We start from the raw sequence: 16,603 nt of genomic DNA on the forward strand, positions 1-16,603 counted from the left end.
GACATTACTGCAAGATGCTTACCAGTCTGATTTATGGACCTACAAGGGAATGTGTGAAGAAACTAGTGGTGAATTGGGACTGGAGAACTCCAGGATGTCTGTGCGGTGAGCGTTCGTAACTATGTGTTAACAACTTTCTTATATGTCTACCAGGCCTAAAAAAATGTGGGCAGAAAGGCCCTACTGCTATTCCAGGCGGCCTCTGCAAAAAACATTCTCTTACAACAGACGGCCTTTATCCGAAATTCACAGGCAAATGTGGGGACGTGGACAATCCATGGGAATCATGTTTCAGCTTGCCTCTAATTGAGACCAGAAAAAAAGCTGCTGCAAATGTAAGGCTTCAGCTCACGCATTTATAAAGTGTCACATCTGTCCGCAAAATAGGCACAAATGATTTGTGACATGTGACAAATTCAAGTGCTGCATGGATGTATGGGATCTTACTTCACTGATCGGAGTAGCAGCTCAACCTACTCTCATAGACATGAGGAATATATGTAAAAGTGGCAGCCAGATGCCTTATAAATATGGCACACATGCTGGCATCATCTGAGCTAAAAAACAAATACTGTTATTATAACTGGACCATAATGTCTTTTTTATACAGGTTTCTGCAGTAAATAATTATAAGAAACACAAAAACCATCATCATCATCCCAGAGGTAGTAATGTAAATGCGTTTCACAACTGCCAGTGTAAACACTGATTTTATATATATACATAGATAGAGAGAGATATGTGTATTATATATATATATATATATATATATATATATATATATATATATATATATATATATATATATATCTCCAAACAATGTCTTGTATAGGATCGAGTTTCACTATAGGAATGTATTATTACTTATATTGGGAGAGCTACATCTAGTGTCAATACATAATTATGCCACCTATCTCCTAAGGACTGAGCCTTATTTGGTAAGGGGCCTGCAGGCCCCCCAGGTGCAGGGGCCTAGTCATATTTGTTGTAATCTCTACAACCCCCCACACCACAGTTGTGGCCAAGCATAGCTTAGGAATGCACTGCAAGGCATGACTTTCCCATAGATACAAAGGAATGAATGGGGAAGGTTTTTTTATAGAGGCAGAATTAAAGCAGGTGCCATATAAAGTATCTGTACTATCAGCTTTCCTGCACCTAGTCTCCCCTATTGGCTGCAAGTGATTCTGGTAATAGGAATATATTAGGAAATGCGAAATACAGAGGTTTATTTAAAGGGGTTCAGTACTTTTAGTTATTGATGAGATATCGAAGCCGCTGGGACCGCCACCGATCACAAGAATGAATGGGGCACAGCACATAGATGAGAGTGGCACTATGAAGAAGTTACAGAACTCGGTTCTTGTTGTCATAAAGGGTCAGACCTGCACAAATCGCATATTACAGCCACTACACAAGTATTATTAATGGCACCTACCTGGAGTCAAACTTGGTGCCATCCGGGAAAGTGCCATGGTAGTGGTACCGCACGAAGTCTCCCTCCTTGACACTGCGTGGGCACAGCTCGGGCACTGAAGTCTTGTCTATGTGCAGCTGATCCACCGGCACCGGAGGGGCGTCGTTACAAGTCACAAAACTTACTAGAAAGGCGGCCTGCAAGGCCAATACTGGCCAGCGACTGACTGGCATCCCCGGTAGAGCGGCAGCCGGGCTCGTCCTGTACCGTGCACCCATGATGTCACTGAGCGGTACTCGCTGGGGTCAGACTAGGGGAGAGAGGAGGTGAGCCTTGTGCACTTAGTGATGGGAGTATAGGGAGGGGGAGGTACTAGTACTAGTGGAGGAAAGTATGTGGAGTGTCGGGAGAAGAGTCAGGCAGCAGTGTGTACCTCCTGCAGGCACAGCGCCCGCGGGTACAGGAGGTGGCAGGGCAGGCGGGAGATCTATAGCAAGTATGCGGACGTGTACGAGCAGGGATAACGCTGACTGGAATATGCGGCGCTCTCTCAGGACTCCGTTACTTGTATGCAGCTTCGTCTTTCACTGAATCACTGGGGGCCGACAAACTTCTAACAGGAAACTATAACTTGTACTATTTACTGGTGTGTGGCGGCCATTTACGATATTTGTAAACGTGGACACCCCTAGCCCCCCTTTCAGCCCCTCATACACCCATCCTAAGGGGAGGAGTGAGAAGGGGGGGGGGGTGGACTCGTTATGGCGTACAGTAATAAAATATTGCTGGGAGGTAAGGGCAGGGTGCGGGTCACTGAAGAAAGGGTAATGTCGCGTGAGGAGCGGTCTGAAAAAGGGTGACACGGGAATATTACACAGGAGGGTTAGTTGGTTCTCTCCCGTCTCTCAGTCTACGTGGCTGATTTGTTGGCAGAAACCATAACCCTTATTGTATATGAGGGGAGGAGATTGGCCCACCACAGCCGTCATGCCAGTCTCTGCCAATCTTCCAGACAGCATCACCTCAGCAAACCTTCCCTGGTCTACTCGGTGCTCAGGAATTTCATGTTTTCTCATAAAATAAATTGTCACATTTCTCAAAACGAAAAAAATTGAATTAAAAAAATGTATGAGGCTACAGATGCCGGTATATCATGCTTGCCAACTATTGGGAAGAGACAAGGGAGACTCAGAAAAGTGTGGTAAAATATTTTACCTTATGTCCCGATCATTTGCATTACAATTGGTGAGAACAAACGTAGCGGCAACTGCAGGTGCCCCGAAACCACGTCCACATGCACTGGCGAATGGTGGTACTATTGTGGTGTTACCGGTAAAAATGTGCACTCATGTAAGCGTGGCTTCAGATGTGTGCGGGAACGGCTGCCACTCCATATGTTCTCATCCTCACAAATAGTGCATATGACCCGACTTCATCACCCCTTAAAATTTATCCAGAGCCTATAAACAAATACAGACCCCTAAAGTAGTACAGACTCCTAAACATATACAGAGTTCCTAAAGTAGTACAGACTCCTAAACATATACAGAGTTCCTAAACCAACACAAACCCAAGACCAACCCCCTAAACTAATGCATACCCTCAAAAATTAATACAGACCCCAAACTAATGCAGACCCCATAAACTAATACAGGCCTCCTAAACAAATTAGACCTCAAAGACAGGTCTCCTAAATGACTACAGACCCCATCTGTATGAGAGATTACTATTTCCCGGACAACTTTTAGTTTTCAATAGTACCATTTTGAGGTAAATGCGACTTTTTTATCGCTTTTTATAAAAAAAATTTTAAATGATCATTTTATAGTACGGGTTGTTATGAACGCAGCATTACCAATTATTGTAGCTGTTTTTTCATTTTTTTACTTGGGATATGTAATTTTTTGGTTGTAAACTTTACTGATCTATTGTTTTTACATTACTGTGAATTACCTTCAGTTAAATATGCAATTATAATACATCCAACATTAGAGCTACTGCAGTCATTTAATTCAACAATTTTCAAGCCCTCAGTCTCAGGCTGGGTTCACACGAGCATGTTCGGTCCGTAAAGGATGGAACGTATTTCGGCCGCAAGTCCCGGACCGAACACAGTGCAGGGAGCCTGGCTCCTAGCATCATAGTTATGTACGATGCTAGGAGTCCCTGCCTCGCTGCAGGACAACTGTCCCGTACTGTAATCATTTTTTCAGTATGGGACAGTAGTTCCACGGAGAGGCAGGGACTCCTAGCGTCGTACATAACTATGATGCTAGGAGCCCGGCTCCCTGCACTGTGTTCGGTCCGGGACTTGCGGCCGAAATACGTTCCATCCTTTACGGACCGAACATGCTCGTGTGAACCCAGTCTCAGGTTGTTTCCTGAGTCCGTATCTTTCATTACATATCCAGAGTGATACAGTGTGTTCCACTATGTGTTTCGAACATAACTAGGTAAATTAAAAACAAGGGGTCATGTATATATAAAGTACTGTGCAAAAGTTTTAGGCAGTCGTGGAAAAATGCTGCAAAAGTAAGAATGCTTTCAAAAATAGAAATAGTTGTTTTTTTTTATCAATTAACATAATGCAAAGTGCATGGACAGAAGAGAAATCTAAATTAAATCAGTATTTGGTGTGACCACCCTTTGCCTTCCAAAAAGCTAACTTAATTTCTGGCCTTTTATTTAAACAAATGAAATCATTAACCCGTTAGTGACCGGCCCATCGTGTTTCTACGTCGGTCACTAACGGGCCTTATTCCGATGCCATAGACTTTTTACGTCGCGGCATCGGAATAAGTAAACAGAGCAGGGAGCTGTCAAATCTCCCTGCTCTCAGCTGCTAGAGGCAGCTGAGGGCTGGGAGCGTCCCTGCTCTGCCGGGTGAGATCGATATTAGTATCGATCTCACACGTTTAACACCTCAGATGCAGTGCTCAATAGCGAGCACCGCATCTGAGTGGTTTTGGAGAGAGGGAGGGAGCTCCCTCTCTCATCCCACCGACACCCGGCGATACGATCGCCGAGTGTCTGTGTCTCTAATGGCAGCCGGGGGTCTAATAAAGGCCCCCAGGTCTGCCTGGAGTGAATGCCTGCTAGATCATGCCGCGTGTTAAACGGACAGGCAGTAATACACTGCAATACAAAAGTATTGCAGTGTATTATAATAGCGATCGCAGAATCGCATATTATAGTCCCCTAATGGGACTAGTAAAAAAGTGAAAAAATAGTTTAACCCCTTCCCTCTTTGGCCACTTTTGACCTTCCTGACAGGTAATAACTCCGGAATGCTTTTACCTATCCAAGCGATTCTGAGATTGTTTTCTCGTGACACATTGGACTTTATGTTACTGGCAAAATTTGCCCGATACATTCAGTATTTAATTGTGAAAAACACCAAAATTTAGCGAAAAATTGCAAAAATTAGCATTTTTCTCAATTTAAATGTATCTGCTTGTAAGACAGGCAGTTATACCACACAAAAATGTTGCTAACTAACATCCCCCATATGTCTACTTTATATTGGCATCGTATTTTGATCATCATTTTATTTTTCTAGGACGTTACAAGGCTTAGAACTTTAGCAGCAATTTCTCACATTTTCAAGAAAATTTCAAAAGGATATTTTTACAGGGGCCAGTTCAGTTGTGAAGTGGCTTTAAGGTCCTTAGATATTAGAAACCCCCAATAAGTCACCCCATTTTAAAAACTGCACCCATCAAAGTATTCAAAACAGCATTTAGAAAGTTTCTTAACCCTTTAGACGTTGCGCAGGAATTAAGGCAAAGTAGAGGTGAAATTTACAAAGTTCATTATTTTTTTCCAGAAATTCATTTTGAATCCATTTTTTTTGTACCACGGAATGTTTAACCCAAGAAATGCAACTCAATATTTATTGCCCAGCTTCTGCAGTTTTAGGAAATATCCCACATATGGCCCTAGTGCGCTAATAGACTGAAGCACCGGCCTCCGAAGCAAAGGAACACCTAGTGGATTTTGGGCCTCCTTTTTATTAGAATATATTTTAGGCACCATATCCGCTTTGAACAGGTCTAGTGGAACTAAAACAGTGGAAACCCCCCAAAAGTGACTCCATTTTGGAAACTACACCCCTCGAGGAATTTATCTAGGGGTGTAGCAAGCATTTTGACCGGCCAGTTTTTTTGCAAAAATTTTTGGAACTAGGCCATGAAAATGAAAATCTAAATTTTTTCAAATAAAATGTAGGTTTAGCTAATTTTTTTTCATTTCCAAAAGAACTAAAGTAGAAAAAGCACCACAACATTTGTAGAGCAATTTCTCCCGAGTAAAACAGTACCCCACATGTGGTAATAAACGGCTGTTTGGACACACGGCAAGGCTGAGAAGGGAAAGAGCGCCATTTGGCTCTTGGAGCTCAAATTTAGCAGGAATGGTTTGCGGAGGCCATGTCACATTTGCAAAGCCCCTGAGGGGACAAAACAGTGGAAACCCCCAACAAGTGACCCCATTTTGGAAACTATACCCCTTGAGGAAATTATCTAGGGGTATAGTGAGCATTTTGACCCCACAGGTTTTTTGAAGAAATTATTGCAAGTAGGCTGTGAAAATGAAAATCTAAATTTTTTCAAATAAAATGTAGGTTTAGCTAATTTTTTTTCATTTCCACAAGGACTAAAGGAGAAAAAGCACCATAAAATTTGTAAAGAAATTTCTCCCGAGTAAAACAATACCCCACATGTGGTAATAAACGGCTGTTTGGACACACAGCGAGGCTGAGAAGGGAAAGAGCGCCATTTGGCTTTTGGAACTCAAATTTAGCAGGAATGGTTTGCGGAGGCCATTTCGCATTTGCAAAGCTCCTGAGGGGACAAAACAGTGGAAACCCCCAACAAGTGACCCCATTTTGGAAACTACACCCCATGAGGAAATTATCTAGGGGTGTAGCAAGCGTTTTGACCAGCCAGTTTTTTTACAGAACTTATTGTAAGTAGGCCGTAAAAATGAAAATCTACATTTTTTCAAAGAAAATGTAGGTTTAGGTATTTTTTTTTCATTTCCACAAGGACTGGAGGAGAAAAAGCACCGCAACATTTGTAAAGCAACTTCTCCTGAGTAAAACAATACCCCACATGTGGTCACAAACATCTGTTTGGACACACGGTAGGGCTCAGAATGGAAGGAGCACCATTTGGATTTTGGAATGGTTTCTGGGTGTCATGTCATATTTGCTGAGCCCCTGTAGTACTAGTACAGTGGAAACACCCCAAAAGTGACTCCATTTGGGAAACTGCACCCCCTGAGGAATCATCTAGGGGTATAGTGAAAATTTTGATCCCAAAGGTTTTTTGCTGAATTAATTAGAATTAAGCCATGAAAATGAAAAATAATTTTTTTTTCAAACAAGATGTCGTTTTAGATACACATTTTTCATTTTTGCAAGGAATAGAGAAGAAAAAGCACCCCAACATTTGTAAAGTAATTTCTCCCGAGTACAGTAACGCCCCATATGTGGTTATAATCGGCTGTTGACGTATATGGGAGCATTCAGAAGAAAAGGAGCGGTATTTATCTTTTGGAGCGTAGATTTTGCTGGAATGGTTTGCGGACGCCATGTTGCATTTGCAAAACCACTGATGTACCAAACAAAAGTGACCCCGTTTTAGAAACTACACCCCTAAAGGCATTTATCAAGGGGAGTAGTGAGAATTTAGACTCCACAGGTGTTTTTCAGAAATGAATACGCAGTGGATTGTGCAAAGTGAAAATTGCAATTTCTCCACTGATCAGCCCATTCACCGCACAAGATGTTGTGCCCCTAGAGAATCTTACCCCATAAATTGTTAAGCGGGTTCTCCCGGGTATGGTAATGCCTTACTTGTGGACATAAATTGCTGTTTGGCCACACTGTAAGGCTAAGAAGGGAAAGACCGCCATTTTGAGCATGGATTTTGCTTGGTAATAGTTCTGTTTGGGGTTTTGCTGGTATTTCCGTTTATAATGTGGTGGCATATGTAATCTGTACGGAGTATATCAGGGTATATGTAATCTGTGCGGAGTACATCAGGGCATAATAAGAGGGTATAATAATGGGGTAAATAATACAATTATCCATAGATGTGTGTTACGCTGTGAAGCGATCCGTTATGCACAGGCCGGTGTCACACTGATAAACGGTTTTCTTTCTTATCCCCCTTTTGTAACGCTCTGCACCTTTTGGGGACTTTTTCTCCTTTGTAGTTTGGGAAATATTACTGGGAAAGTTTTGCACTGGTATAATACGGGCGCCCTCGCTTCCAGCGGATGTCCCTTCCCTTTCCTAGTTCCTAAATCCTGGGGCCCTGAAACTGAAGGAATGTTCCCCTCCGGCCTGCGCATTGAGATGTTTTTCATCACCGCATTACTAGTGCCATAACTTTTTTATTTTTCAGTTGATTGAGCGGTGTGCGGGCTTGTTTTTTGCGAGACGGGCTGTAGATTTTATTGGTATCATTTTAGAACACATACGACTTTTTGATCACTTTTTATTTCATTTTTTGGTAAAGGAAATTACCAAAAACAAGCAATTCTGGAATAGTTTTTTATTGTTTTTTTTATCGGCATCCACAGTGTGCCCTAAATTACATGTTAGTTTTATTCTGCGGGTCGATACGATTACGGCGATACCAAATTTATATAGTTTTTTTTATGTATTGCAGCTTTTGCACAATAAAATCACTTTTTTTATAAAATCATTTGTTTTCTGTGTCGACATTCTAAGACCCATAACTTTATTATTTTTGCGTGCACAAAGCGGTGTCAGGGATTATTTTTTGCGGGACAGATTGTCGTTTTTTTATTAGTACTATTTTGGAGTAAATGTGACTTTTTGATCACCTTTTATAGCATTTTTTGGAAGGAGATGTGACCTAAAAACAAAGATTCTGGCGTTGTTTTTCATGTTTTTTTTTTACGGCGTTCACCATGCGGGATAAATTACATAATTGTTTTGTAGTTTGGGTCGTTACGTACGCGGCGATACCAAATTTATAGAGTTTTTTTTATGTATTGCGGCTTTTGCACAATAAAATCACTTTTTTTATAAAATCATTTGTTTTCAGTGTCGACATATTTTTTATTTTTGCGTGCACAAAGCGGTGTCAGGGATTATTTTTTGCGGGACGGATTGTCATTTTTTATTAGTACTATTTTGGAGTAAATGTGACTTTTTGATCACTTTTTATAGCATTTTTTGGAAGGAGACGTGACATAAAAACAAAGATTCTGGCGCTGTTTTTCATGTTTTTTTTTTACCGCGTTCACCGTGCGGGATAAATTACATAATAGTTTTGTAGTTTGGGTCGTTACGGATGCGGCGATACCAATTATGTATAGTTTTTTTGATTTTTACGGTTTTTCCCATAATAAAAGACTTACTATGGGAAAAAAGTCAGTTTAGCTTTATTTTTATTTGAAATGTGTGTGTTTTTATTGTTTTACCACATTTTTATTAACTTTTTTTTACTTTTTTTACTTGTCCCACTAGGGGACATGAGGGCCTGATGCCCCGATCGCTACTCTAATACACTGGACTACATACGTAGTGCAGTGTATTAGCGCTGTCAGTTATTCACTGACAGCAAGCCTATGAGGACACGCCGCAGGCGGGTCCTCATCGGCTCCCGTACAAGGCAGACTCGGATGCCATTTTCTGGCGTCCGATTGCCACAGCAACCCAGCGATTGCATCACTGGGTTGCCGATCGGGTGAAAACCTATCAGATGCTGCGCTCTATTGAGCACAGCATCTGAGGGGTTAATCTGCCGGATCGGAGAATAGCTCCGGTCCTGGCAGTTACAGGAGGGTGCCAGCTGTATAATACAGCTGTCACCCCGCGGTGATGGTGCCGGCTCTGCTCCTGAGCCCGCACCATCACTGCGCCGTATATATACGGCGCTTTGCGGGAAGCACCTCCCGACAGCGTCGTATATATACGCCGGATGTCGGGAAGGGGTTAATATAGTTAATTTTAAAAAAAATGTGAAAACAAATGAAAAACCCAGCTTTTCCCCTTACAAAATGGTTTACTATTAAAAAAACAAAATAAAGTTAAAAAGTTACACATATTTGGTATCGCCGCGTCCGTAACGACCCTGACTATAAATCTATTACATTATTTAACCCGCACGGTGAACGCCGTAAAAAAAATAATAAAAAATTATGGAAAAATTGCTGTTTTCTGTGAATACTGACTTTAAAAAAATGTGATAAAAAGTGATCAAAAAGTCGCATCTACTCCAAAATGGTACCAATAAAAACTACAAGTCGTCCTGCAGAAAAAAGCCCTCATACAACCGCATCGGCGAAAAAAATAAAAACGTTACGGCTCTTCAAATATGGAGACACAAAAACAAATAATTTTGAAAAAAAAAGCGTTTTTACTGTGTAAAAGTAGTAAAACATACAAAAACTCTACAAATTTGGTATCGTTGCAATCGTAACAACCCGCTGAATAAAGTTATTGTGTTATTTATACCACACGGCAAACGGTGTAGATTTAGGACGCAAAAAAGTGTGGCGAAATTTCAGATTTTTTTCTATTCCCCCCCAAAAAAAAAGTTAATAAAAGTTAATCAATAAATAATATGTACCTAAAAATGGTGCTGTTATAAAATACAACTTGTCCCGCAAAAAACAAGACCTTATACAGCTATGTCGACTCAAAAATAAAAAGGTTATAGCTCTTGGAATGTGACGATGGAAAAACGTAAAAAATGGCTTGGTCATTAAGGTCCAAAATAGGCTGGTCATTAAGGGGTTAAATATGCTTTTGAACGTCTCAAACACCCTTTTAGGCAGCCACACAAGAGATCTGGAGAGAACAACTGAGGAAGTTATATCATTTTTAACATTGAAACCCTATCAGTGATAGAGAGGGACAGTGATTTCCATATCTCGATCTTATTTCCGATTTTTATTTTACATTTGAAGATACAAATTCAAGGATATTCAGCAAAATAAAAATGCCTAAGTAAATTTACTGCTTTTATTCAAGACCTGCACTTTCGGATTATCAACCGATAAGTTCCCTCTGAAGGACATCAAAATTGTCTTCTCCCAGTTAATTGTTAGATCAGAGAATCCACTTAAAACTTCGATAACATCCATTACCTTTGGTAAACTGTAAAGGGAATCTCCGATAAACAATAAGGCATCATCCGCATAAAGCAACGTATTTCCCATGAAAAATAAACCTTGTATTTCAGTCCTGGCTTATTTGTAAAACCTAAACCTCTATCACTAAGGAGAACAGCGTAGGGGACGGAATCTCTAACGGGTTTCTCTAGTTAAATGGAAGGGATTGGATAGTTCTCCATCTTGGAGAATCACAAAACAAACTTATCCACCTAATAAATTCTATGGGAAAACGAAAACATATTTTATGGTCTCCCGCAGGAAATCCCGCTCGACACTGTCAAGACCTAACCAAATCCAATGGCAGTATTGAGTGGTCTGCTCCCTTGGGTGAGCTCTGCAGCATTGAATATAATCTCGTTATAATTTGTATAGTAGTTTTCCCCTGCATAAATCCCATCTGGTCGCTCCCTACAACACAATAGATAACTGATATCAAACTTTCTGCAAGGTCTCTGGCTAAGATTTTAATATCTGAATTTATTATTGAAAAAGGCCTGTATGAAGATGTCTCAAGTGGCCCTGAAGAAGCCACATTGTGGCGATACACGTGGGGCGTTTTGTCCCCTTTCCCCAGACATTGCTGCTCACATATCTTTTTTATTGACGCAACATTTTGTTCATCTATTTATTCCTTGTATCTAGACCATGTGGTCCATTGTGCATTAGCAGTTTTTGTCTAGGTGTTTGGTGGTTTATTGGGGCCCTGTGTCTGGCCACTTATTATGGTGGTAGCCCCCAGGATTTTGTAGAGCATGTTTATGCTGTTTTAAATGACGTTATTTAATTCACCACAGTATCTTTATTATGCGAATATACATGCCAAATTGTTGTTATTGATTGTTCATTCAAGTGGATCCTTATCCTGTTTTAATAATACCGTGATAGCCACCTCTCTCATGAGCCGGGTTCCCATGGAGCAAATACACCGCATAGAAATCACGCAGCGTGTCCAACCTGGAACCCGCAGTACATTTCATCTGAAAAATCGCAATGTGGTGCGTTTTTTTGGACGGATTTTCTGCGGTGGAAAGCAGCAGTAAAAATCTCTTAATACTTACGTAGGCCATTGTTATGGTGACACGTCCCTCCTATGCAGTCCAATCAGGCCTCCCTGGATGACACTGCAGCCCATGTGGCCACTACAGTCTGTGATTGGTTGCAGCAGTCACATGGGATGCAACGTCATCCCAGGAGGCCGGACTGGACGAAGAAACACCGACTTCTGGGTATGTTTTTTTTTATTTCTCCGTAGTTGCGACTTTTGAGTCATAATTGCTGCGATTACACTGCAAAAGTCGCAACGCCTGGTTTTCTGTTGCAGGATTTGCATCCCCATTGAATTCAATGGGGAAAACCCGCAACGGAAAATCAACCAAAACGCAGCATAAATTGACATGCTGCAAAATTAAATTCCGCACCACAGGTCAACTTATTAACATTTCCGCAGCGTGGGCATGAGATTTTCAAACTCTCATCCACTTCTGCAGCAATAAATACTGCGGAATTTCCGCACAGAATTCCGTTGTGGAAATTCCGCAGCGTTTACGCTACGTGGGAACCCGGCAATAAAGTCAGGCAAACTACCACTTTTATAGGAAGATTTAAATACTTCTAGAAGTGGCACCATAAGACTGTCCCCATATTCTTTATATACTTCAAATGGTTACCCTCCAAACCAGGCGCTTATTGTGTTTGGGCTGCTGTTCACCGCTTTTTTAATTTCTTCTAATGTGATGGTAGACGCTAACCTCTCTAGCCTCTAATAAAAGGCAGGGAAAGGTCATTTTTATTTAAAAAATATGTATCTGCCATAGAGAGTCATTTTTTATTGTAAAGTATAAGCTATTATAATATTTTTTTAACTCATCCAAAACAAAAGAGATTTTAGACACAATCTCACCCACAGACGATTTTATAGCTTTTAAACCAGTAGGTGGATATTGATCATTTATATAACCTGCAAGAAATATTCCTGGTTTATTTTCTCAAAATGACCTTTCCGTCTGGGAAAACCAAAGTTTTTCTTTTGCATTTCTGATCAGGAATGCATTCAACTTTGTGCCTCTAAGGCTGGGTTCACACGACCTATTTTCAGACGTAAACGAGGCGTATTATGCCTCGTTTTACGTCTAAAAATAGGGCTTCAATACGTCGGCAAACATCTGCCCATTCATTTGAATGGGTTTGCCGACGTACTGTGCAGACGACCTGTAATTTACGCGTCGTCGTTTGACAGCTGTCAAACGACGACGCGTAAATGGACTGCCTCGGCAAAGAAGTGCAGGACACTTCTTTGCCACGTAATTTAAGCTGTTCTTCATTGAACTCAATGAAGCACAGCTCAAGATTTACGAGCGTCTCAGACGGCTCGCAAAATGCGAGGAGGAGCATTTACGTGTGAAACGAGGCAGCTGTTTTCTCCTGAAAACAGTCTGCCTTTTCACACGTAAATGACAGCTAGCGTGTGAACATACCCTAACTGTTAGGGATCTGCCAGGTACTTCATCTAGCTACACTCCTGGGATTAATCAATCCACACCTGAGGCCAGACCTGTTCGACTGACACCTTCTCCCACCAACCAGGGTGGCAGGCTCAGGAGTGGGAGAGCCTATCGCGGCCTGGTCTCTCGGAGTTAGCTCCGCCCCCTGCCCTTTATTACCTGCCCTGTGCTCTCCCTCAGTGCTTGTAATTCTTTTGGATTCCTGGCCCCACTGCTGCTTGCTCCAGCCTGCTTCTGCCGTGCTTCTGCCTTGCTGCAGTTCTGCTTGACCTGCTTTGCTTGCCCTGGCTTGCTTCTGTCTCCGTGTCCGCTCGGGTGTACTCACTTCGTCCTGGTCCTGACCGTTTCCTCGTGGCGTTCCGTGGCTACTGCCCCTTCCCTTGCGTGTTCCCTGTTTGTCTTCCTGTGCACTTAGCCAGCGTAGGGACCGCCGCCCAGTTGTACCTCGTCGCCTAGGGCGGGTCGTTGCAAGTAGGCAGGGACAGGGCGGTGGGTAGATTAGGGCTCACTTTCCCTTCACCTCCTTCCTGCCATTACATAATTACAAGCCCTTACCTAGTCTACCATTTCTCCTACGCTGACGCTATCATGGACCCCCTTGAGACCCTGACCCAGCAGATGCAGGGCCTCTCCCTACAGGTCCAGGCCCTGGCCCAAAGGGTCAATCAGGGTGACGCTGCTTTAGTAGTACCCCTCACCTCACCTCTAGAACCCGACCTCAAGTTACCTGACCGGTTTTCAGGGGACCGTAAGACGTTTCTCTCCTTCCGGGAGAGTTGCAGACTGTATTTCCGCCTAAAGCCCCACTCCTCAGGTTCCGAGAACCAGCGGGTGGGTATCATCATATCCCGACTCCAGGAAGGGCCCCAAGAGTGGGCCTTCTCCTTGGCTCCTGACGCCCCTGAACTTTCCTCTGTTGATCGTTTTTTCTCTGCCCTCGGACTCATTTACGACGAGACTGACAGGACTGCTTTAGCCGAGAGTCAGCTGGTGACCTTACGTCAGGGTAGAAGACCGGTTGAGGAATACTGTTCTGATTTTAGGAAGTGGTGCGTAGCTTCTCAGTGGAACGATCCGGCCCTAAGGTGCCAGTTTAGGTTAGGATTATCTGACGCCCTGAAGGATCTGCTGGTTAGCTACCCCTCGCCTGACTCCCTTGACCAGGTTATGGCCCTAGCAGTACGACTTGACCGACGTCTCAGGGAACGTCAGCTAGAACGCTTCAGTGTGCTCCCCTCTGACTTTTCTGCGATTCCCCCCGAGGTCCCGTCTCCTCGCCCCTCCACGGAGGACTCGGAGGTACCTATGCAACTCGGGGCCTCCATGTCCCCTCGACAACGTAGGGAGTTTCGCAGAATGAATGGTCTCTGCTTCTACTGTGGGGACGACAAGCATCTACTGAACACCTGTCCCAGGCGCAAGAATAAGAAGCCGGAAAACTTCCGCGCCTAAGTGATCATCGGGGAGGTCACTTGGGCGCACAGGTATTTCCCGTTAATGTGAAACGCAATAAAATTTTGCTTCCCTTTCAGGTCTCGTTTGCTGGCCGGTCTGCCACGGGCAGTGCTTTCGTGGATTCTGGCTCATCTGCTAATATCATGTCTGTGGAATTTGCTATGTCTCTAAAGATGCCTTGTATTGATTTACCTTATCCTATCCCTGTAGTAGGAATCGACTCAACACCCCTTGCTAATGGTTATTCTACTCAGCATACTCCTGTTTTTGAACTCCTGGTTGGCTCCATGCATTTGGAGCAGTGCTCTGTACTGGTGATGCAGGGATTTATCGTCTGATCTGGTTTTAGGCCTTCCCTGGTTGCAGTTGCATAATCCCACATTTGATTGGAATACTGGGGATCTCACCAAATGGGGTAATGAATGTCTGATGTCATGTCTTTCTGTTAACTCTATTTCTCCCCGGGAGGAGGTAAACACACTTCCTGAGTTTGTTCAGGACTTCGCCGATGTGTTTTCTAAGGAGGCCTCCGAGGTGTTGCCCCCCCATAGAGATTACGATTGCGCTATCGATTTGGTGCCTGGTGCCAAGCTTCCTAAGGGTAGGATATTTAATCTTTCATGTCCTGAACGTGAAGCGATGAGGGTGTATATCCAAGAATGCCTGGCCAAGGGTTTCATTCGCCCCTCGACTTCTCCTGTAGGTGCTGGCTTCTTCTTCGTGGGGAAGAAGGATGGTGGTCTTAGGCCGTGCATTGATTATCGTAACCTGAATAAGGTCACCGTAAGGAACCAGTACCCACTTCCTTTGATTCCGGATCTTTTTAATCAGGTTCAGGGAGCCCAATGGTTTTCTAAGTTCGATCTACGGGGGGCATATAACCTTATCCGCATCAAAGAGGGGGATGAGTGGAAAACTGCGTTCAACACACCCGAGGGTCATTTCGAATACCTGGTCATGCCCTTTGGGTTGTGTAATGCCCCTGCTGTCTTCCAGAATTTTATTAATGAAATCCTGAGAGAGTACCTGGGTAATTTTCTTGTTGTGTACCTTGATGACATACTGGTGTTTTCCAAGGACTGGTCCTCCCACGTGGAGCATGTCAGGAAGGTGCTCCAGGTCCTTTGGGAGAATAATCTGTTTGCTAAGACTGAAAAATGTGTCTTTGGGGTACAGGAGATACCATTTTTAGGGCAAATCCTCACTCCTCATGAATTCCGCATGGACCCTGCCAAGGTTCAAGCTGTGGCGGAATGGGTCCAACCTGCCTCCCTTAAGGCGTTACAGTGTTTTTTAGGGTTCGCCAACTATTACAGGAGATTTATTGCCAACTTCTCGGTCGTCGCTAAGCCTCTTACGGACCTTACCCGCAAGGGTGCCGATGTCCTCCATTTGCCCCCTGAGGCCGTCCAGGCCTTTGAGACTCTCAAGAAGTGCTTTATCTCGGCCCCCGTGCTGATTCAGCCCAACCAAGAGGAGCCATTTATTGTGGAGGTTGACGCTTCCGAGGTGGGAGTGGGGGCCGTCCTGTCCCAGGGTACCAGCTCCCTCACCCATCTCCGCCCCTGTGCTTACTTCTCTAGGAAGTTTTCGCCCACGGAGAGTAACTATGATATTGGCAACCGCGAACTTCTAGCCATTAAATGGGCTTTTGAGGAGTGGCGGCACTTCCTGGAGGGGGCCAGACACCAGGTAACGGTCCTTACGGATCACAAGAATCTGGTTTTCCTAGAATCGGCCCGGAGGCTTAATCCTAGACAAGCTCGGTGGGCACTATTCTTTACCAGATTTAATTTCTTGGTTACCTATAGGGCTGGGTCCAAGAATATTAAGGCTGACGCTCTGTCACGTAGTTTCATGGCCAATCCTCCTTCCGAGAAGGATCCCGCTTGTATTTTACCCCCTGGTATAATCGTCTCTGCCACGGATTCTGATTTAGCTTCTGATATCGCGGCTGATCAGGGTGCAGCTCCCGGGAACGTCCCTGGGGACAAACTGTTTGTTCCCCTGCAATACCGGCTGAGGGTACTCAGGGAAAACCATGACTCCGCTCTATCCGGTCATCCTGGCATCT

The 16,603-nt window shown here is 43.5% G+C and overlaps 2 protein-coding genes across 3 annotated transcripts in view; one reads left to right on the top strand and one right to left on the bottom strand.

Moving 5' to 3' along the window:
- FKBP9 (FKBP prolyl isomerase 9) overlaps positions 1 to 2,126 on the bottom strand; it is a 50,833-nt gene extending 48,707 nt beyond the window's left edge. Inside the window, exon 1 of the mRNA XM_075826944.1 lies at positions 1,439 to 2,126. Within this exon, the coding sequence (XP_075683059.1) occupies positions 1,439 to 1,695 (257 nt within the window). The 5' untranslated portion in view covers positions 1,696 to 2,126. The remainder of the gene's footprint in view (positions 1 to 1,438) is intronic.
- The window catches only part of RP9 (RP9 pre-mRNA splicing factor), a 79,423-nt gene continuing 64,476 nt past the window's right edge, over positions 1,657 to 16,603 (top strand). The window contains exon 1 of one of the 2 annotated variants that reach the window (XM_075826948.1): positions 1,657 to 1,743. The gene's annotated coding sequence lies outside the window, so the exon portion shown is untranslated. Of the gene's footprint in view, positions 1,744 to 2,046; positions 2,064 to 16,603 lie in introns of those variants that run through there. The other variant, XM_075826946.1, reaches the window with a different exon arrangement.

The sequence above is a fragment of the Rhinoderma darwinii genome, chromosome 5 (genome assembly GCF_050947455.1).
Source record: "Rhinoderma darwinii isolate aRhiDar2 chromosome 5, aRhiDar2.hap1, whole genome shotgun sequence".
NCBI classification, from domain to species: domain Eukaryota; kingdom Metazoa; phylum Chordata; class Amphibia; order Anura; family Rhinodermatidae; genus Rhinoderma; species Rhinoderma darwinii.